The sequence below is a fragment of the Talpa occidentalis genome, unplaced genomic scaffold (assembly GCF_014898055.3).
Source record: "Talpa occidentalis isolate TD23 unplaced genomic scaffold, MPIMG_talOcc4v2.1 talOcc4.6, whole genome shotgun sequence".
NCBI lineage: Eukaryota > Metazoa > Chordata > Mammalia > Eulipotyphla > Talpidae > Talpa > Talpa occidentalis.
Window position 1 is genome coordinate 28,781,183 of NW_023604972.1, and position 23,439 is coordinate 28,804,621.

Here is a 23,439-nt window from a genome sequence, read left to right on the forward strand (position 1 = left end):
TGGAAACCCTAGATCCTGGTGAAAGGGTAACAGTGGAAAAACACACATTATCAACTTTCAAGCCTCTCTTGGCTCTAGGACACTTGAAAGAATTCCAAACACCAAAGGAGAAAAGACAACAAGTCTGTTACACTGAATTCTACAATCTTAAAATTATGTCTCTAATTGTTATCTTCAGATGAGGTTCCAGCATCTGCCTACATTAAACCAACAGCTTGGCATTCATGCAACTTAGTAGTTCTGAAGTTCAGAATCTGCTCTTGTCCAAAAGATTTAACTAATTAATGCAACACTTTCCCTGGACTAAATCAACACTTGCTCCTGGCTAACCCTTCTGAGGTCTGCCATAGAGGGAAACGTTTTGAGTTTAAAAAGGCTATTTGCACAGAGATATAGGTACAAAGATAGCCACTGCAAGGTTGCTAATAATAGCAAGATAAGAAAAGCAAGATAAGTTCTTTAACTAAATTATGGTATGTCCATATTATGGAATTATAAACAATGATTTTTTTTTTTTACTGAAATAGTTCTGATATAGAAAGATATTTAAGACAATTAAGTTGTGGGGAACAAGTTCCAAGAATAACATTTAACAATATTTATGCTTAAAAAGTTAAAGCTAAATACGTATATCCATGTTTACGCATCTATGTTCATATATGTGTGTATTAATGCACACATTAAGGGCCTTCCACAAACTCTTATTAGTAATTACCATTGGGGAAGAAAATGGAGTTGGGGGCAAGAAATGGCAAAAACAAGCCTTAGTAATATAACTGCAGAACGGAGGCTAGTAGGAGGCCGAACAAAGGGGTGGGGACCCAATGGTCTATGGTAGGTCTTGGGTGCCTTGGTGGTAGATGTGGCAATGAGAAGGTGTGAACCTATTTGCTAAAATCATATACAGTCTTGTAACCCAACGCTGCCTCAATGAAACAGAAAATTTAGAAAAAAGAAATAGCAAAAAAGCATTGTGAAGAGTCTTCTTTTTCCTAATCGTAGACACTGAGAATTAACTAATTTTATTTTTAAAATAACACAAAGTGTTTTTTGAAAGAAAAGATAAGGTTCTGTCTGAGTAGAGTTGGTGAAACCCACAGTGTTTTGAATAAGAGATGCCTGAATGGCACAGAAGAGAGCTGCCAATTGCTACAAATTTGGAGCAGTGTGTTCTGGGCAATCTTGGGTGGACAGGCAGGGCCTGAGAAGGGACTGGGCAACCTTCACCCTGCCCACTCCACGCCATAGGGCGTGGAGACACTGCAGTATCGGAAAGCTGGGCCTCGGCACGCCAGCTGTGCTGGCTGGGCCATGCTGCCTGCGCTGGAGGAACACCAGAGACCAGACTTTGCAGAAAATACTGACTTCATTAGACACCAGCAGCATGAACAGCTCCCAGCAGGCAAAATCTCTCTCAAAGCTACTTACAGGAAAAGTTTGCTCCAACGGCAAGAGTGATGACTTGGTGACACCAGCTCTTTCTGCTGTCTCCGTCACAGGCTGCCCAAAACAGCATCTACCTCTCCCGAGACCCTGATCTGCTTATTTCACTGGCCTACAGCAAAAGCACATGTGTTGAGCAGCTAAGCTTAGAACAGGCCACAGCAGATCTGGGGTCTCTCAGAGAGGTGGCCATGCTTTAAAGAAAAAAAGAATTAAGCTGAATAATGTCAGCATAGTCCTACTTTTGTTCATTAAATGAATCCAGGCTGCTTTACTTATTCCTATTCTGAATATATTAAGCTGAAGGAATAATGGACACCATTGTGTTCAACTCGTCCAGGTCTAATAATGAATCAATATCAGTTAAAACTTTTTGGACACTTAACATTCCACCATGAAATGCACTGAGCACTGCAGCAGGGGGCTGTATTATGCGCCTGAAATCTTCATTCCATTTCACCCTCACCACCAGTTATCAGCTAGTGTGCCAGGTACAGGACTATTATCATCATCCCTGTTTTCCAGATGAGGAAATCGAGACTGGTCAGGTACAATCTGCCAAGTGGCAGAGCCTATATTTAACTGCATATTTGTTTGGCTTGAAAGCCCATGCCCTTAACTGTCGTGTTATTATCTGGGAAAAATTTAGTCATCAGAGAAACAAAATCTTGGTTCTAAGCCACCTCATCATTTGTATCTGGAATTTGAACCAGGTACCTTGGGTGATCTCCAGAACAGAGAGCTCCAAGGGAAAATAAAAACAAAAACAGTTTCTGAAGTTCCAGATTCATTTTCTCATGTCTAGATGGGAATTAATTTTTTTGGTGTTTTGCTTGTTGCTTTATTTATTGTGCTATCACTGGTTTACAACACTGTGTAGGCTTGAGGGGCAACAGGGTCACACCTCTTCAGATGTGTTACCACATCACACCCACCACCAAAGCTCTCATAATCATGTATCATAGTCCATTGTGCCCCCTTCCTGCTTTGCTTCTGCACTCCCTCCCTCTCTGGTAGCCTCAGAACAGATTTCTAGGAATTCTAAAGTCAGATTTCTAGGAATAATAATAATGGAACCTGTATCATAGGCTGTTGTGAGAACCCATTGAAGTAACTCATGCAGGACGCTAAGCTCAGTATCTGCCACAAGCAACTGCTCAATAAACGTGTGCTAAAAATAACTAATACTTGAAAGAGTACAGTAAACCTATCGCTGGGTTCACTTAACCAGCAGAGCCAACAAACACCCAGCTGAAAGCAGGGCTTCTGGATGAAGAGTTTGAAAACCTCAACTTTGGTTCATTTTTAGTTGATGAGGTTGGAAAGGATGAGGTTCTGCACCCAAGAGCCTTTGGTTTCTGCTCTGCCTTGGCTGCCAAGACCCTGCCGCTCTGGGTCCTGTCTGCAGGGACATTCAGAGAGCTGACACGAAGCTTGCATTCCTTTCCTGCTGCAGGGAAGCACCACACACAGAACAGCAACCCTGCTGCACCACCAGGGCAATGCCCCCAGTTCCCCTACCTTACTCTAGGTGATACAGACATGGAAAGAATTGCAGGCAAGTCTTGCTAAGACCTCAGGGCTGCTGGTTCCTTACTTAGACACTGGAAAGTTTGCACTGTTATCCCAGGACTCCTTTCCTCTCTACCATTCTTTGATTTAATATAATGATCAGTGAAGTCTACTAATGGTATGTTGTGAGGGAAAATACCAACAGGAAAGGGAAGAGATAAATAGAAACATTGAGCTTGACCCCATTCCTTTGGGAAAATTCCAGAAAGGGGTGGAGGGACAGGTAGTTTTCACTTTTGAATCAATATGCACAGACTATGGTCTATATTCTCTTAGTTATAGAGGGTCATTCATTTCATCGAATTTCCCAAATAAATGTGGACACCCTCACTGAAGCTTCAGTTTCATTGTATTTCACATTAGCCATTAAACAAGCTAAGTCTACTTTAACCATAAAATTGTTATCACAAAACACTTCAAGTTAGGGCCTCCCTGGTGGCGCAGGCGGTTGAGTGCAGCGCTGTGAAGCTGTCCGCAGCCTCTGCAGCACCAGTTGGATCCTGGCTGGCCGGCAAGGGTCCCACGTGGCGAGCAGACCTCTCCTGTCTCGCCCGCTGCTCCCCTCAACAGTGTATTTTGTCAGTCTGCCTGTTCTGTTCCTCACTCTGTCCCTGGTGAATCCTCTCACCCTCCCGTGCATTTGGCCTGTACCCCAGTTCTTATACAAGTAAATAAATCTTTTTTTTAAAAAAAAAACCAAACATTTAAAGTTAGAGGAATGACAAAATAAATGGCCCATCCTTCACAGCTGGTGGTTAATCTGAACTGTACTAACACCTCATTTACCCTTTCTGGGTTCAGAGATCCTAAAGGGTTAGGGACTTGTTACCCTGGGTGACTTTCCAATACGATCTGAGAATTCCATCCATCTGATACAAGACTGTCCATAGTTAACTGTTGGGATGAGCAGAGAGGTTGTAGAGGTTCAATATTCTGTTCTCTACATTTATGCATGTTTAAAATGTCCTATAATAAAGCATTTTAAAATAAAATGTCTTTTCTAAAATCTACTTTAAAATAGATTCTAGGGGCCTCCCTTGTGACGCAAGGGGTGAAGTCTCAGCACTATGAAGCTATAGGCAGCCATTGTAGCATGAGTTCAATCCCCAACCAGGGAGCTACTCACATGGTGCAGCAGACCTCTCCTGTCTCCCCGCTGCTCCCCTCAGCAGTGTATTTCAGTGGATCCGCCTATTCTGCTCCCCACTCTGTCTCTGGTGAATCCTCACCTCTCTGCACCTCTGGCCTGCACCCCAGTTCTTGTATACATAAACAAACAAATCTTAAAAAAAAAAATTCTATCAGTGAACTTTATCAAGACCTGCGTGTGACAGAAGCCAGGCACCAAGCAGCTGAGCAGAGGAAGGATAACTCGACGTCCCCCCTGCTCCTTCAGAGCCGCTTTGCAATTTCTTTATTGAACATTCTCACATTTCCATCCTTCACCTACTCACAGCTCCTGTTCTCAGATGTCACTATAGACTTTCTGTCCAAATGGAAAAGAGAATAATCCTGAGCCTAATGTGATTAAAGTTCCATTACACATCCTATAATTTGAGATCAGCAGACATGACTACAAAGAAATGCCTCAGCAAAAGTAATGCAAGAATGCTGCAAAATACATAACAATTTTCCATAAATTCTAAAATAACAAATTAGTGCCAACCCTTTATTACTTTGGGGAACTCTTACAGTTTTTGTGCAACAAAGAAATCAATAGCTTGCAAAGAATTTTAATCAGAATGCGAATAGGAGAAACAAAACTGTATTTGCCCTCAGAGCTGTAAGGATTTAAAATCAGGCTTAGTCATGTTAGCTGTCTTACTGAGGGGCATTCTCCCACACCCTCCCAAATAAGAGACTGGCTCTCAGATCTTTCATTTCAATCCTTATATCAATCTCTCCAATATGCTGTGTTTCTTTCTTCTTTTTCTTCCTTTTCTGCTTTGTGACATCTAAATAGGGACAGGAATCAATTGTTCTCAACGCTTCACAGGTGCCTCCACTCTTGCCTGATAGCAGGCATTTATTTCACTCAATGACCGACCCTGCCTAGGCCTGAACTAGAGGACTCGGTCTTCAAGACACTCTGACCTCTCTCCTTCACCCTGGTGGCCCCTCGTTCTCCTGCTCGATCCTGCAGATAGGGGAGAGCCTGTTAAACTTAAGCCTCAATTTAGATTTAAAATGGTCGGGTTTGGTTTGTTTTTAGCAGACCATGAACAAATAATGTATATAAAATAAAAACAGGACATGCCACAGTTCAGGAAAAATTCCCAGCAGAGGGCACTAGACCCTGCACTATATCCTCAATTACCTCTAGGCCCCTCTGCCTTCTCCACTTCTCACTGCCGACTCCAGCTCTTAACTCTTGATTCTAGAAAGTTTATTGGCATACATAACAAGATCCAGACAGAACAGGGATCTTCTCAGCAGAAGATTGGAATTCCTGAAATAGACTTTGTGCCTTTCCTGCAGAAGGCACTCAGGCCCCATCTGATTAGTTTCAGATCCTGCCTCATATAGAGGTTCTGTCATTGGCTCTACAGACAGACACATGTGAGCCTGTGAGACATAAAGACGGGTGTGGAAGTGCCAAGAATGCATAGACAATGAACAAAGCCTGTCAGTCTTACCATATCCTGCTCATAACCACCATGTAATATGCCTGGCGTGCTTTGCAGCATCCATCATAACCCTGATCTCCCTAACTCTACGGGTTAGAAAAAACTGAGATCCTGATTTAGTCAGTTACTTTTAAGCTTGCCTTGGCACCCAGCCCAACACCACCACCCCTCCTGGATAGGAGTTCCTATAGATCATTAGGTGGTGGGACACTAATGACAAACCTTGAATGTGTGTGGCTTTTTCCTTCCCGCCCATGAGACGAGCAGACCCAGGCTGACCCGAGGAAGTGGTTATCTCCTCAGTTAGGGCTCCCCCAGCCAGACCACCAGGAACACAAGAGTGGTTGAACAAACTGTTTGATGTTCACAGCAGTGAGACCACACACGGTGGGCAGTGCTATAAGAGGGTGTTAGAACTTACAGGATTGGGGCTTTGGTTTGGTTCTTAGGGGAGGGTTCAAGGAATAGGGGTTCACTCCTGTTGTGTGCTTTCCAAAGTGGGGATAATTCCTTCATCATGTACATCTTAATAAATCTCATCTAACTAGCAGGACAACAAAGCTAAGTGTCATCATCGTATAAGCAGCAGCTGTGACTTGGACGTGAAGGAGGGAAAGAGATGTTTGGTATCTGGGGGTTTACAGTGACCTTGTTTTTGTCTATGCAGATAAAACTATGAAGTGGTCTTGCTTTTTGTCTCACTTCATAATGCTTTATGCTCATTTCAGCATGACCTTGTCTGAGGTTAGTGTTCTTTGAGATTGTTTATGTTCACCCAGAAACCACTGTGGCCCGGGGAGTACCAGGCCAGCTCAGAGCAGCAGGCAAGGCGGGGCTGCTGTGGGCCAGTCCCTGGCTGTCAGGAGCTGCTTTTCTGTTTCTCAGCTCCACACAATCTTGTCCTTCGTGCCTGAAAGATGTTATAGGGTTTAGGTAAAACTCAACAGTAGTACAGTACCCCAGAACTTATTTAGTTTTTGTACACTGTTGCTATTTCTTTTTTCAGGTAACCACCTCTCAGAACTTCTTATGTAAGGAACTAGTTACATGTTTTCCACTGTTGTGCAATTCTGTCTTCATCACCCTTGAGAACCTGAGGGAAAGCTTCTTTACCAAAAAATAGTCCTTAGCATCCTAATCCCAACACTATGGCCAACATCTGACTTAGGTGACAAGGCTGTGACATCACACAGGAAGCCAGTGAGGACTTGAACTCAATCAAGCCTTTAAGCTTTCTGATGCTTCTCCCCCTCATCCCTACTAGATCTCCACACTAGTACCTGGACTTGGGTTCTAGGTCCAGAGAGCTTTTCCACACTACTGCTGAGTCTAAAGTTCTATGAGAGATCCCGGTCAGGACAACAGAAAGCACATAGAACCTGAATTTGTATATGAACTAGGGACAGGTGTGGGGTCCACAGGGGACCCTCTAAGTCTCCAGGGAAAGCACACAGATTGGGACAGGGGTTAGAGTGAGACCCAAGGTCAGAAACTGAGCAGTAATGTTAGAAGGACTACCCTCTTCTGTTTCTCCGCTGAGATTCACACCTCATTATACTCCTACATTCTATATAAATTCCTATCTGAGGGCAGATTCTGTGGTGTTTGTTCTTCATAAAAACTTCCACAGACACCTCAGATGACAGACTTTAAACACCAAGCAAATCCACAAGCATGAAGGGCACAGGTTCTTCTCCATGCCACAGCCTTCTCTCCTACTTCTGCTGAAACCTCTAAAGTGCAAGTTAGCAACTTATACTTATTGTTGTTCTCTGGGCTTTGGGATTGAGGAGGTAGAAAAAGATGCAGAAGCAACTTCTTTGCAAAAAATTTTCAAACCATTTATTCTGGGATGAGGAGAGGGAGGGGTAACTTGGAGAGGGCAATAGAATGAGCTGCTTCTTCGCATGGGCTTCATAACCCATTAAAAAGTGTTTTTCTACGTCTCAGTTTGGGAAACAGGCAATTCTCAACCTGGAGAGAAGCTCTCTAGTGAAGAGATTTAGCTTGCTGCAGAAGGTATGAAGGCTCACTCTTACATTTTTCTGGTGTTTATTTTCAGTTGTCTCAGCACAGAATGTTCTCTCAGGCAAGGTCAATTAAGAGACTCTGAAACACAAATACAGTGGAGTTGGATCACAGGAGGAGAACTTGGTAAGATATATAGAAATGGTGGCTTCCACTATTAAATTATTTTGCTTTCTGCCAAATCTATATCTCAGTTTTCTTCTCCAAGGCCCCTACTACCTCGGAGAGGCAAGAACAAAATATGATTTCAATGAACAAGTGCCCAACCTTTCCAGGAAGGGCTCTCTGTGGAATTTCACACTGCCTTAAAACTGAAAAAATTCTCTCACAACATGAATCTGATACCCCCAAGGCTGCTAATAAATACTTTATTATGAATCTTCATGTGGGAAATGAGCACAAAATTAGGAATCCTTCCTACAAAATCTAATGTCTGACTCTGGTGTCTCATAACCAAAATGAAGTTTATTTTTCATTTCTCTGTAAGCTCTTAATATGCTTTGTTTGAAGCACTATTAAAACAGAGGGGAACCCAAAAATTAAAACACCGGTTGATAAGCCCATAAAATCATTAGTTCACATAGCTGAAAAATTCATGCCCTGATGGATTTTGGTTAAGTTTAGATAGTCTCTAATTATTTGGTACTAATGTAAAGAGATTGTTTAGACGTTTTATTCATAAAACCCCAGTAAGACTTCTGATATTCTGGCTCTTTTTAACACAATAACTAAGAGACAAACCCTCAGGTACCTGGCTGCCACATACTGGATTCACACAGGGTTTTTAAAATTGTGTTGTCTCTAGGAGCTGAGAGCAGGCTAAGGCAACACCAAAAGCAGGCAGGAAAGGGAGTGGGGCGCCCAGAAGGAGGTCCCAGAAAGAAAGGAAGTGAGCGACCTATTTTATCCTCAGTACCCATCTGCATAGTCGGAACCAGACTGAATACCAAACCATGCTGGGCATGATGAATTTTCCACACACAAGTAATTTCCACACTCTAAATTCTTTTTCCACTGATTTTCCTTTTTAAACAAAAAAAAGATTTATTTATGCATGCAAGAGCTGGGGAGTAGGCCAGACGCGGGGTTGGGGGTCGGCGGGGGGGGGCCTAGTGGGGGGGGGGTGAGAGGATTCATCAGAGGCAGAGTGGGTAACAGAACAGGCAGATCTACTGAAATACACTGCTGAGGGGAACAGCGGGAGAGACAGGAGAGGTCTGCTGCACCATGTGGCCAGGGATCGAATTAGTGCAGCCCATAGCTTCATAGTGCTGAGATTTAACTCCTTTTGCCACCAGGGAGGCCCTCCACTGACTTTTCTCCCAAGGCGAGAAACCTAAAGAGAGATCCTGCCTGCTTCGTCTTCCTCAAGTCCCAGCACACTGCCTAGCATAGAGCAGGTGCTAAACAATCGCTTATGAATCTTACCAGCTGAGGCACCTTTAGAGCAAGACTGAGTGGCTTGTCTTTATACTATCTCCACAATTAAATCTCCATTTGACAGATGGACAAAACGAAGAATAGAAAATGCTTTCCCAGGGTCTTCTCTTCCCTCAGCCTTCAAGGCAGGTAAAGTGACTTTCCCAGCAGGCTCTATGCCTGCTCAGTCAGGTTCAACTGAACTGCCCCAAAAAAAGACTGATGCAAAGTGGGTGACTTAGTGGCGCACTGGGTTTTTATTCCCACAACTGGACCCAGGCAAATGTATTCATATGATAATCTCCTGCCCATGCACAACACCCTGAAGTGACTGGCTGGGGAGGAATATCCCAAGGATGTTAGGGAAAGGGACAGAGGAATAAAGGACACTTGCATAGACATAAAGGGCAGGAAGAGCTACCCCAGAAGGGACAAGTTTGCTAAGAGAGGCCTGCAGCGTTGCAGGCAGGCAGCCTTGACAGGTCACGGGCAGGCAGGAAGGCTGCTGCCCTGCAGAGGGACAGAGTTGGTGAAAAGGGACACCTGCATAGTCACAGGTGGGCAGTGGATTGCTGCTATCTCAAGGATGTTAACAGCAATCTTGAGTCTCGAGCCTGGGAAGCCATTCCCTGAGACCACAGCATGTGGGTCCCCACCAGTCCCCCTTCTGATAGAACAGTGTAAGGAATGGTGAGCACCCAACTGGGGATCCCTAACTGTGGATCTCACAGCTGAGAAAGCAGCCCAGCAGCCCAGAGCCAGGACCACACATACCTTCTGTCCTAAAACTGATGCTCACACATTACAGAGCCGCGAGCTGTATCTGTGTGTCTTGTTTCAGAGCTGATGAAGGAGATTTTATAGGTAGCCACAGCTAAGCAATCGAATGGGATGTCTAATGATCTGCCCTGAATTTTTTTTTTCATTGATCTTAATTTGCTCATCCCAAGATATAAGTTTCTGGATTAATTCAGTTAATCTTTTTCACTCAAAACAGTGGTGAATTATCTCCAGGTCACTGATTTTATCAACCTTGACAATAGCAAGTCCTTTACAGATTATAATATCAAACATTCTTTACACATCCACCACTTCAAAATTGTTTGGACCTGAATATGAGATTTGCTAATGACCCCCATTTTATTGAAAGGATTTGCATCTGTGTGTGTGTGTAACATTACTTGTATATAATTCTCTAAGAAGAGAATTCCTATTTCATTTATTTATTTTTTTTGCAAACAATTTTAGAGGCAGGGTGTTAAACTGATTGAAATTTCACAAGATTGACATTATTGCTTAAAGTGCTTGAATTGGTTACATTAAAGAAAATTAAGGTACAGATTGTTTTAAATAAAAACTAAATTTTTTTTTTTTTTTTTTTTTTTTTTTTTAGCAACAAAGTCAAATGAATGCCACACAAATACAGTAACTATTTTGGTTATACAGAAATGGAAGCCAAAAATAAATAAATGTAATACTGGAAAACAGAAATTTAATTAGGCAGGAAAGTAGGAAATAATTTTCCCGGACCCATGCCATTTACATGAGTTAATCACAATAGTGCTGATAAATGCCTTGACCATATAATAGCAAACAAGGGCAAAACATTTAGTGCACAATATTTTAATACACATGAATATACAAAGTTGATCAAAATGCAATGTTTAAAGATAAAATCCATCTGTAATAAAGCTACACTCCAATATCTAAAATAAGCCCTAAGCTCCAGTTAGAACACAGTTCATTATTAGGCATGCCCATGAAATTAAGGGTATCCATGAAAATAAATGCATAGAGACCATTTCTGTCACTTTATTCCTATTTCATCTTAAACCCAAAGTATTATCAGGTCATAAAACCCAACATGACTGGTTTCATAGTCAAATCAACACCCATGTGTGTTGTTCCTTGGCTCCCTTCAAACCAGTTCACTTCGTGTTGCCTGGAAGGAAATGCATCAACATAACAGGACTGGATGTCCACATTTTACTGAACTGACTTCAAAATGTCGTCTTAGCATACCGTATCATAACCTAGATGCTATAATAGTAAATAGCCAATAAAGCAATTATTTCTCCTCTTTTTTAAGAGTGAAAGGCTATGACTTATTTTAAAACATCCAGCAGTTAAAAGAAATCAACAGGTCTTCTCAGGCCTGCTGGAAAATGATACACAGTCACCCTGGCCATTGGAGGGAATATTGCTGAGCCTTTGTGCTATTGCTGACCTCAGAACGGTCTTGAGTGTCTATACCTTCTCTCAGCTTTATGCAATGAGTGAGGGATGAATAATTAAAAAGTGTTTGCATGCTACTGTGGTTACGTAAAGTAAAAAGACTGGGCGGGAAAAATGTAGCTGCCTAGTGTTTGTTTCATTTATTGGCAAGGAAGAGGGAAGAAATTATGAAATAGTTCTGAAGTTTAAAAACTTGGAGTGTTGGTGGATAAGTGCATTTTGTTCTTCCATCTTCCTTTCCTTAACCACACAATCATTTTTAATGACTTTGCGTTATCTTCCATACTTTCTGTTATTCTACAAGTCTATCTGTGAATACTGAATTAAACTCACCTTTTCTATGAAAAAGAAATTATTTCAGTTAAGTCACTGGGAAACACTCTTTACAGATTAAAAAAAAAAAGCCAAACACATACAAAAAACCCCCAAAACAAAACAAAATGTACTGAATCTATGACTTAGCATTTAGATATTACTTCTATAAGCTTCCAATTGAAACATTTTTTCCTAATAAATTAGCTTCAAGAATCATTTCAAAGATAATTTTAATAGTTTTTCTTATTAATCAGTTTGAAAATAAATTAGAGCTCAACCATCAATCAATTCTTTAAACTTTGCAACCGGTAGCCAAATATACGGGTTATATATTGTACAAACAGTTCCCTATATCAATTACCTTCAATTGGAAAGTGTTTCTCCTTAAACACAGAATAAAGACTCACCTTCCAGGTAAGTGATTACTGTATATGTCTTGTGGAAGAAAAAAAGACAAAATATTTATAAATATGTATTTGCCCTTAAACAAGGCAAGGTATAGTTTCATCACTTGTATAAAACAATAAGCTCACCCTGTTTTTGTCTTCTCCAGTGAAAAGTAAAACATTTCACTTCAAGCATGAACAAATGAGGTGTTTGCATGCTTATTTAGTTCTGAGCAATAATCAGTTCAAGATATTTCAAAGATAAGAAATCCAGTTTTCATCTAGATAAAGTGCTATGCCTTAATTGTTGCAAAATGACCACTAACATTTTCAATTTCAATTTTAGTTCACATTATGCCAAAAGTTTGCATGTTTGTTCGCTGAATTTATTAGGTAACAAGATAATATGTTCACAGTATATCATAGTGTATGGAAGTCAACTGACTTCCCACAGGAAGCCAAGATCTCCAACTCGTAGTATTTGTAGGAAACCAAAAACCAGCTCAACGGCAAAACACCAAATCGACCCTTTTAATAAAAGGTACCAATACTCAAGTGATCTAATAAATACATATATAATAAAAGTGAAAAAGGTAAAAGTAACTATGGTGAGATGAGGTTCTTCCATAAAAAACTCTGTCTCGTCAAGCATTCTAGGAGTCTGAGCCAAAGAAATGCCGCCATTTTGTTTATCCCTCCACCTGCCCACTGACACTTCCTGTGAGCCACCTTCTTACCCAGCTAACTCCAATATTCCCTCTAGAGAAGGTTCCATATCAGCTCTGGGCCTTGCCAGTGCCTCGGTAAACAAACTGAAATGTTAAAAAGTGAACAGTTGTACAATGCAGCTGATGGTGGTAAAGGCGCAGTGCCTTCATTATTCCTGATAAAGAAGGATGTTGGCGCTGACCAGCTAAGGAGAGCTATGCCAGAGGTGGCCGCGTGGTGTCTTAGGCCTGCAACCACAGACTGCCAAACACCAGCAGGACTGGAAAGACACCTTGGAAAGCTTAGCAGTGCCAGATAAAGGATAAATACAACTCACACGACCCTACAGAAGAAAAGTATCACTAAAAACAGACAGCATAGAGTTATTTTCCTGAAACTTGGTTTTGGTAGAAAGATAAGAAAAGTAACTTTTCGCTGTGCACTAAAGCTTCCTCCTCTTGTCTGTGCCTGCGGGGAGCCCCACACCTTCTTAGCTCCTGCAATTCTAACAGCTAGGAAGGCACAGCCCGGTGCAGACGCCAGCCACCATGAACAGCTTCTCTTCACCCTGCTCCACATGGAGGATGGTTTTAGTATCGAGGTTACCCACGTTTAAACATTTTCACTTGCACAAACTTAAAGCTATAGTTGCAGCCCTAAAAGTTGAACATCTACCCAATTCTTCCATCTTCCTGTCAGAAAGAGGCAGGAAAGCTAAAAATGGGTAACAATGTTTCCAGGAACAAATTAAGGGAATGCATTGAAAGGAGACTCGGGAAGCCATTTAGGAAGTTAAGCAAAGACCCAAAACAAGACTGCAGACATTCCTAGGAAAAGTCATTCTAATTCAGCCAGATACAGCCAGTGGCACAGCATTTACCCAATCCTAAAATTAGCAACTGTTATTCATATAAATCTTACTACAATCTGATTGCAGTTAACTCTACCTCAGACTAAAATAAACCACAAGTAGTGCTGCATGTAGAAAAACACAGGGAGACAGTCAACACAGCCAGACCACTGGGACTCGGAGTAATACCGTTCGTGGGCCGCTGGGGAAGAAGGCGGTCTGCAGGGAAACCAGGTAACAGTGCTCTGAACATTTCCCCCACTTGAATTAGTCCCACAGTTCTTTAAGTTATTCTCTTGACTGATAGAATAAAATATATCCAGATTCTGAATTTTTTGATATATCTGATGTCAGGCCATAGAATTCTTCAATAGCTTGGGCATCTATTTTCTGCAATAAAAGAGAAAGAATACAACTGTTTAACATAATTACTGGGAGAAGGGAAGAAAAACTAACAGAATACACAAGAAAATGCAGTTGTAAAACACTGTTATACAGCCCCAAGTGGAGATTTTCAATAGACTTGACAGAGGGATATCATTATTATATAAATTGCAAATCACTGAGAAAGGAGGAAATCTATTAGCAACCATATGTGAGCCTTCTTTGAAGCAGCCAGGGCTTCTGTCTCTCAAATGTTAAGTTGGGGGATCTTGGGAATAACCTTAATTCACTGGGACCAACTGTGCACTTCAGAGTTCATTCCCTATAGTGTTACCCTCGTGAGCTAAAACAAACTAAGTTTCTGAGTATGGAATTCACTTGAGCTAATATTACTTTACAACAAAATCAACAAATAGGATGTTCTAGTATATAATATAAAGATTTTCAGGCCCAACAGACTGAAAAACATTTTTAAAAACTATCAATACAAGAAAATTTTGGTTTAATGAAAGAATCCTAATGCGACTTTGAAGTTTATTTGGTCTGTACCAGTGAAGTCCTGGTAGGAAGCAGGACTTACATTAAATGGGACTTAGGGTGACACAGAGACCCCATGTCTATGGCTGATCAGTGAACTGAATGAGTCTCCAATTGCATCACACCGCTCTCACCAGGGAAAATGCAGAATTTCATTTTGGTGGAATATAAATTTTTTAAGTCAGACTATTGGGAAAATGGCCTGTTTTATGAAATGTGCATGCAAGCACACACGTACGTACGCACACGCACACACACACACCCCGACTGTGCCCTATCCCTACCCTAGAATAATCTGCATACCAACCTCTACAATGTCATCATCAAACAAAAGCCAGAAGCCATGACTTTTCACAATGGTAATATAATGCCCGCGGTTAGGACCACTGGAAAAGAACAAACAAAAGAAAGTTACCAAGTTAACATTCAGTTCCTTATAAACCTCCACATTGATTCACTTTGAAAAAATAGGGGAAGGAAACACTCCCCGCTTGTATCTCTGTCCACACTGGTGCAGCCACAAGGCTATGGGGGAACACCAGATGGGGAGCAACGCTGGGCCTGAGGATGAAGAAGACATCTGCCTTCTGTGGACTTACAATCCGGTGGGGAAAACAGACATACAAATTCGGCGACTATCAATCGTCTGCCTGCTCTGTGCCAGACTCTACTCTGGCTGTCAGAAAAGTAGAGGACAAACCAAGTCCCCACTTTCACGGGGCTGGGGTCAGAGCGGCAATAACTGACCGAAAACACAAATAATGCTCGAGGAGTACTGAGTGCCGTGAAGAACAAAGCAGCGTCCGCGCAGCGGATGGAGGGAAGGGACTATTCCACGCAGTGGTGAAAGAGGCCTGTCTGATCATTTGGGCGACGAAGTGTGGGGGAGTCTGTGACTATATGAGGGAAGTCTAGGAACAGGGAGAGCAGATGCCAAGGTCTGGGGAGGACAGCGGGGGAGGAAGCCTTGGCATGTTCGCTGAACTGCAAAGGAGCCCCCTGGTGGGTCAGGGGGATGGGGGCTGGAGGTGGGGGGGATTGGGGTGTCATGGTTAAAATTTTGAACTGTTTGGAAGCCAGAGAGATTCTGAGGAATTTTAAAGAGCAACTGATATGATTCAAGTTTCAGAAAGCTGTTCAACCATAATGCAGAATATCCGTGCTAAAATAAAAAGGTATATATTCTGCAATGTGGGGAAAATAACTGAACTGTTACATTTGTCCAGCTGAGGGGGGTGCATCCTATAGTGTTACCCTCGTGAGCATTTGTTCTGTATTTTTCAATGTACCATTAAAACTGCAAGGCTGGATTTCTCAGTTTGCTTTCTTCAAACACAGATGACCCATGAGACCTGTTCCTGCCTGTCGGCAACCTCACCCACACACACGTTGCCCTCCCTGTGCGCTCGGCTCACTAGCCTCCTCTCTGGACACACATCACCCTTCACACCGTGGGCTCTGCACCAGCTGCAACTCTGCCTGAAATGATCCCACCCCAAAGTCTGCATTCTTGGTCCATTTCATCCTTGGGGTGTCAGCTCAAATGTCACCTGAGTAGACACCTCTTTGTGGCTCATTTTACTTGAAGATGCACCACCCCCACCCAACGTTGCCCTGCTCACTTCTCACAGCACTCATCAAAACTGTAATTTATTTTGCAGTGGCCTGTATGTTCTGGGTGGTGACTGGCTGGTATTTTCACTTGTCTGTGTCTCCCACTAGATCCTCAGCTTCCAGATGGCAGGCCCTGTGTACCTTGTCCACTACTGTACCTTCAGGTGGTGGCATGAAACCCAGGAAACAAGGGTTCAAAAAGCACCTGTCATGGAAATCAACGAATGAGGCTGTGCACTTGCTGCAGCCATGGCCTGGAGGGGAAGGGCTCAGCTCCCCAGCCTCCATGCTTCCAGTTGAGCCTCCTGATCCCCAAACACAGGCCAGGCGTGTTCTGTATACTAAGAACAATCCTACCTCTGGCAGGGAGGAATCTAAAGAATCCTAGTTAGTGGCATGCGTGCCTCGGCAACAAATCATCCTTACTGCGGGGCTGCTTGGGTCTTGGAGCCCCCAATTTTGGTACAGAATCCAACATCCTACTCATCCCCTACTTTCCCTAAATGGGTCTCAGCCCCTGCCCACACCAGCGCTTCCAGCGATCAGAGAACCACACTGAAAACTAGTGCATACCCACAAATCAGAGTGCTCCGTTTCCCTGTCATCTGTCCACACTGCCTCTCTGTCCATCACGGCCTGCATGACCCCAGGTACCAGGCCGCTGCCTGCCAAGACCCCCTTCCACTCCTGCCACAAGGGTCTGTGTGCACAGCTAATTTCCCCATCACTGAACCCTGTGCCATTAAAAGACTTACTGTTAGAACTATCTCCAGGGAAAACACTGGTTTTTAACTGGCCAAGAAATAAATCCTATTGAGAATGTTAAGAAAATATCCAGTGGCCTAATGTAACTCTGCATGGGTGAAAATATGAGGTGCTTCAGATGTAAAGTTACAGTTTCAGATAGCATCCAGTCCAGCTCAGGGGGAGAATTTAATCCCTCCCTATGCTGGAACCTCACATCCTCACAATCCCTCCTGGCAAGCAGAGGAAGGCTCCGGCTTTGCAACACGTCCCCATCTAGAACCGGTGGGGTTGAGGGGGGGGGCAGGGAGGCTGCATCTGCTGCACACAGGACAAGCCCCGTCCAGTGGAGCGAAGGGGAACCACCAGGTGAAGGTGCCATGCACTTTCCATGCTTATTACAAATAATGGAACAAAAGTATTTGCTCAAAGGATTTTCAACAAAATGCTTCCTCATAATGTCGCGGGTTCTTCTCTCTCTCCCTTCTAACTGTGTGCTTACTACAGTGTTGGGGAAAGAGGGAAAATTACATAAAGAATATTTTAGAGCATATTTTTAATCACTTGAAATGCCAAAAAAATTCTTAAATTGATCTACTGCTTCTCTTCTCTAGTCACAAGCCTTAAAATACTCTGGAGATCTCACTCTATATGTGACCTAGCTTTTTGAAAAGTAAAATCATAGCATTAGCATTTAATTCTCCATGTCATTTCAAATTCCTCCTAAGTTTCATCTCTAATCAATGCAGATTTATTAAATTATTTACCTTATGACAGAGCATTCTGATTATCATTATAGAATGTATTTTATGTGTGGAGGTAGGTGTGTTTGCATTTACTTTTGAGATGATAAATGAACAAGAGCTTGGAAGAGATTTCCAAAAGCACTGTTATTATGGAGTCTCATGGCCCAGGAAGCATACAACTAGGTCTTTTTGAGCACTAGGGCAACCTTCACGCTTCTCCTAAGCACCTGCCCCCCACCCCCCTTACCTGCCACAATGAACCACCACTGCAACCAGGTCGTACATGCGGTCCAGGTTCACTGCATCGCTGGAGGTGTTGAAGAGCCGGAGTTCCAGCGGGAAGACCACCCGGTAAGAGAGCTTGGTGTACCTGTGGAGCTGCTCCATGTACTTGAATCGCTTTAGGTGCAGGGCCAAAATCATGGGCAGCTTTTTTACTCTCATCCTAAGGAACCATGAAATAGAAAATCAGTAGAACCACACCTGTGAGCAGAAGAACAAATACTGTTGCCTGCAGAAGAACAAATACTGTTGCCTGCACAAGTGAAGAGCAGGAAGAGTCTAACAAATAAACCACCACTCTTGAGAATAAAAGTATGTTCACTTATGTAGAGCTGACTTATTCTTTATCTTCAGCTAACTGGAGCAAGCCAGCCAGACACAAATGCAACAGTGAGTCTCCAGTCAAAGGAGACATCCCAGAATATTTATGCCAGTAAAAAGATGCTATACAATTGCTTTCTGCCATGTCCTCTGCCTCCCAAGAAGGACTGGTGTTCGGACAATCCTGAGATAATGGAGAAGAGAGGTGGGAGCTTTTGAGAAAAGAAGTTGGAAGGAGAACAAGCAGATGGGATCTGGACCCACAGGTTCTGAGGACCTGCGAGGATGTCCAGACAAGGCACTGCTGGCCATCAGGAAGCCCAGGAGGCTCACTCTCACTTCTTACTCGTGTGCTCTTGGGCAAGTCATTTCCTTCTCTGGCAGTTTCCTCATTTATAAAATGCAGGGGTTGGCTTAGAGATATATATCCTAAACTGGGTTCAGTGGAGCACTGGATGTGTTAGTAGGTGTGGCGTTTCTGTGGTTATGTTTTGAGAACACTGCTTTGTTTTCTGAAGCTCCTCACGACACATTAACATACTTATCTGAGAAATCCCACAGTAAAGGAAGTGTTCTCTTTTGTTTGATGCAGCTTTTCCCAAACTTACATCAACACAGAAAGCTCTTTTCACTAGATCACTGTTAACAATATTCCATAAATCACAAGGACTCCAGATAATGTGGATAACTCTGCTAGAATAGAGGGTCTCCAATTACCACCCAGGACCCCCATTCTAGGAATGTCCTGAATGTCCTTTGAGTATCAATGCTGCTCAGCTTGTCCACATTCTCTGTGCATATTATTTGAAAAGAACAACATTTAGGAGAGTTTACTCCAAAATCAGAGGTAAAACCCTGTTCATAAAAACAATCAAAATAACATCAGCAGAAATACAAGATTCATGGGGCACCCTAAATGCTATAGGAACACACCACATCTTAACACATGGAATCTACCAGGCTTTTTACTGTATAAAACACCCTCAGGCCACACAGGGAGACCGAGCTGGCCATCGGTGGACTTAGATTGTAAGGACTGGAGGCACAGGTGATGGAAGAGACCTACCTCCCACCGCAATGCCTATCTCCTACAGCGACTAACCTTTTGTAAGTTTTGATGCCACAGGGAGGGATGTGCAGGTCTAGAGGTGAAAGGCTGGGAGGTTGGTCAGAGAAATGATACCAACCTCAACTGTAGATGCCTAAGGTCTGCAGACAGCAGTAATGAGCGTCTGTGAGTTACCTTGAATGTTCCACGACTCTTGTCAGGGTGCATTTAACTCACAGTAAGACTGCACTGTGATTAAAGTATCAAGTTTCTTGGTTTCTGGGGTTGGATAACAGGGAATCACTGGATATTTAAGATAGTCCAAGAGCTGTACATGGCTAGTGCTGATAAAAAGATGGGCAGCCTTAGGCCCCCATCTCAATTCAGAATGTGATGACTTTATTACCTATCCATCTACCGCCACTGTGCTACTGATTTTCTCATGATTCCTTATGAAACGATGAATATTTTAAACTTATGTCTCCAGAAAAGAAGTACCAATACTCAGGCAATACTAACAATATTACTGAATGTCTAGTATGAGTTATGTATTATGCCAAGACCTTTTTGTAATTTGTCTTTAAATCCCAAAAGGACAGCAATTGTATTTGATCACTACTTGTTTTTCTCAGTATACTATCTGGTATAGAGTAACACTCAGTAAGTACTGTGGAATGAAGGAATGAACAAATGTGCACATAATCAGACAAATGGACAACTCTCCTAGTTTTACCTTGAGGAAGGTATCTGACTCCCCAAAGTGACATGGCTATATGCACATGGAAGTGGGATTCAAAATCAGATCTGTCCTCCCTGCTAATTAGGGACCATATTTGCCATCATAATCTGACAAGGGGTTAATATCCAAAAATATAAAGAACTAAAACTTAGCAAAAAACCACCCTATTAAAAATGGGCAGGTGCTCTGAACAGACACTTTCTCCAAAGAAGACATATACATGGAAAGTTGTTCGTCATCTGTTATTATTAGGAAAATGAAAATTGAAACCATAGAGATGTCACTTCACATCTGTGAGAACAGCTATTATCCAAAGACAAGAAACAAGTGTGGGGGAGGATGTGGAGAGAAGCGAACTCTTGTACACTACTGGTGGGAATGTAAACTGGTATAGTCACAATGGAAGGCAGTGTGGAAATTCCTCAAAAAATTAAAAATAGAAATTTCATATGAACCATTTATCCCACCTCTGGGTGCTCACTGAAAAAGATACAAACACTAATTTGAAGAGATGTATGTATGCCCAAGTTTATTGCAGCACATTAAAATAGCCAAAAACTGGAAATAACCTAAGTACCCACTGGTTGATGAATGGATAAAGATGTGGTGTATATACACAATGGAATACTATTCAGCTCTGTATAACAAATAAAAATGAAATATGCCATTTGCAACAATGTGGATAGGCCTAGAGGGGGTCGCGCTTGGTGAAATAAGTCATATGGAGAAAGACAAGCACCCTATGATTTCACGCCTTTGTGGTACATAGAGACACCAAACAATTGAACTAAATAAGACAAAAATCACCTTTTTGGCTTTAAGACCAAATCAGTGGTTACCAGAAGGGGATGGGGGTAAAATCAGGTAAAAGGCGTCAATTTATCCACGTGAGGTGGGTAAAATCAGGTAAAAGGTGTCAACTGTCCAGTAAAGGGCAGAACTGAACTTTGAGTGATGAACTTAACACAGTTCACACCGTGTTGACAGACTGAAATTGACATGATGCTATAATACAATGTTATGTCAATAAAAAAATTTTATCATTAAAAATAGAGTGAATTAGGGCCTCCCCGGTGGCGCAGCAGTTGAGCGCTGGGTTGTGAAGCTGCCCGCAGCCTCTGCAATGCCAGTTCGATCCCTGGCCGCTGGGTGAGGGTCCCACATGGCGCGTAGACCTCTCCTGCCGTCCACTGCTCCCCTCAGCAGTGTACTTTGTCAGTCTGCCTGTTCTGTTCACTGCTCTGGCTCTGGTGAATTCTCTTACCCTCCTGTGCTTCTGACTGTACCCAGCACTTGCATGCATGCATAAATAAATAAATAAATAATGGAGTGAATTTAAAAAAAAACAGATCTGCCGGGCATTAAGGCCTGGTTGTTTCTCAACACACAAAGCCAGATGAGCGTATACGCACCTTTTCTGGGCCTCCTGTTTGCTGCAGCAGGTTTCACAATAATATTTCTGTTCACTACACAGAGTTTCTGTGTTGCTGAAGTCTCTGCAGAGGAAAATATTTTCATCTTTTAAAAAGTCCAAAATGTTCTTGCTATACCCTATTGGAAACCCTCTATTACCTGTAGATAGGCTCAGTTTATGATGTGGGGAAAGAAGAAATGACAACAGATCCTTCATATGAGTGGGTACCACACGGCCATTACAGCGCGTCTAGTGGATGGGGCTGTGATTTCACCGCAAGAGATTTTCAAGTGTGGTTTTATTTAATGGGGCACAAGTAAATAAGAAATCAGGGCTTCCAAAGGCTTCAGTAAAATCTCAGAGTTTAACAGAGAATACCAGTAAAGTGAAGACTGAAAATGATGGCAGAAAATACTAACCACAGCAAAAAAGAAAAACTCAACATGACACTAGAAAAGTTGGGTCCAAAAAAAGGCAACCACATAAAAGGCAAGATGACGTTATTGAGCAGTTAATGAAAAGCAGTATGTCTCAGGTGGACCAGCTTTTCAAATAGCACAAAAATAAAGACAGTAAGATTTAAAGCAATTACAAGTGCTCTTATAGAAAACTAATAAAGTCCCAAATTATCAACACATGATTGCCTCCGACCAAGCCCCTGCTCCCGCCTTCTCACACCCCGCAAGATAAGAACTTTGGCCTGATTTCTTTTGAGAGCAAATGCCATTGAGTTTGTTATAGCCGTATTCACTTCCTCATGATGTTTTTCTGTACTACTTATAGTTTTCATTTTTTAACTGTCATGGCTTTTCATTCTTTTCTGGTCATTGAGATTCTATTTAACATTCCTGTGGTATTGCTTCCCAGGCTGAAAAGAACATCCAGGATATAATAATACCCTCAGAGTCTTGAAAATGTCTGTGACATTTCCTTCTTCATAAGGAGTGTCCTAACACCAAAATGATCAGATTTTATTAAATGGAAAATGTTATTTACATGGCATTAGAGACTCAACTGCTTCAACTGAGCTTATCCAAAGGAAACACAGATCGTCCACTCATTAAATCCCCGAACATCTAGGGACACACTCTGGACAGGGTGCTGGATTCCCGGTGAGCACCTGCCCTCCAGCAGCCCACAGTTTACAGAGCCACACAAATGAATTCACAGCATCAAGCACTCAGTGCAGGGTAAACAAACTGTCTCACACAAGCCATTTGCAAAGCCTAAAGCCCCCACATAGCTGCTCAATGCAGGTAAGCCTACAACCCAAATGCTAGCCAAGACCACCAGTCCTGAGGTCAGGAGCATTCTCCAACCTCCTCCTCCCACCCGCTGCCTTCACTCTGTCCCAGCCTCTCTCCCCACACCCCTCCCTCCTGAAGGCCTGCTATTTTCTTCACATTGGCAGCTCCTTTCCAGATGCCTCCATGGCTGGCTACACTTGTTTCGAGCTCAGCCTAAAGGTCATCTCTTCACAGAGGGTTTCCCTGGTCACTCTCTTGAACCCACCCAGCCTCTTTCCCATACCTGTCTCATTTCCTTCCGAGCACTTATTCCTAACTGAAATCATCCCACTTATTGGAAGTCTTGCCTCCCCTCCATGAAGGCTGAGACCTGTCTCACCCCCTGCCGTGCCCCAGCACCAAGCACAGGCCCGCCTGAGCGAGAAGCGCACTCAAACACTCAACACATTTCTTGTCTGAACAAATGAAGCAGAGCATGTGCATAAAGTCCAGGGGAAGCAAAGAGAAATGGAAAATGAACCTGGAGCAGCGCAACTCAGGTTCTCAAAAGAGGGCAAGTATGGCAGGTGGATGAGAGTCAAGGGATCCAGACAGCGAGAATGTGAAGCACAGGTATGTGGAGATGGGGTGGAGATGCAGTGTTCCCGAGATGCTGCCTCAGACCCTCGGAGTCTCAGTGACTGGTCTCAGCCAGACAAAGTGCTTTTTAGAAATACTTCTTCTGGCAGCACAGGAGAAAGAGCTAGAAGGGTTTAAGAGAAGGCAAGGCAACAACTGAGA

At 42.7% G+C, this 23,439-nt stretch overlaps 1 protein-coding gene across 4 annotated transcripts in view; it reads right to left on the bottom strand.

Annotated features, from left to right (window-relative positions):
- Positions 1-622: 622 nt before the first annotated feature.
- USP46 (ubiquitin specific peptidase 46) overlaps positions 623-23,439 on the bottom strand; it is a 68,258-nt gene continuing 45,441 nt past the window's right edge. For 3 of the 4 annotated variants that reach the window (XR_005128956.2, XR_008549335.1, XR_008549336.1), the window contains exons 6-10: positions 21,411-21,494; positions 17,856-18,053; positions 14,812-14,890; positions 13,773-13,973; positions 623-7,751 (exon numbers count right to left, since the gene is read on the bottom strand). Coding sequence is in view for 1 of the 4 variants with exons in the window: in XM_037530405.2 (XP_037386302.1) it covers positions 13,872-13,973; positions 14,812-14,890; positions 17,856-18,053; positions 21,411-21,494 (463 nt within the window). In the remaining 3 variants the exon portion in view is untranslated. Of the gene's footprint in view, positions 7,752-8,832; positions 13,974-14,811; positions 14,891-17,855; positions 18,054-21,410; positions 21,495-23,439 lie in introns of those variants that run through there. The other variant, XM_037530405.2, reaches the window with a different exon arrangement.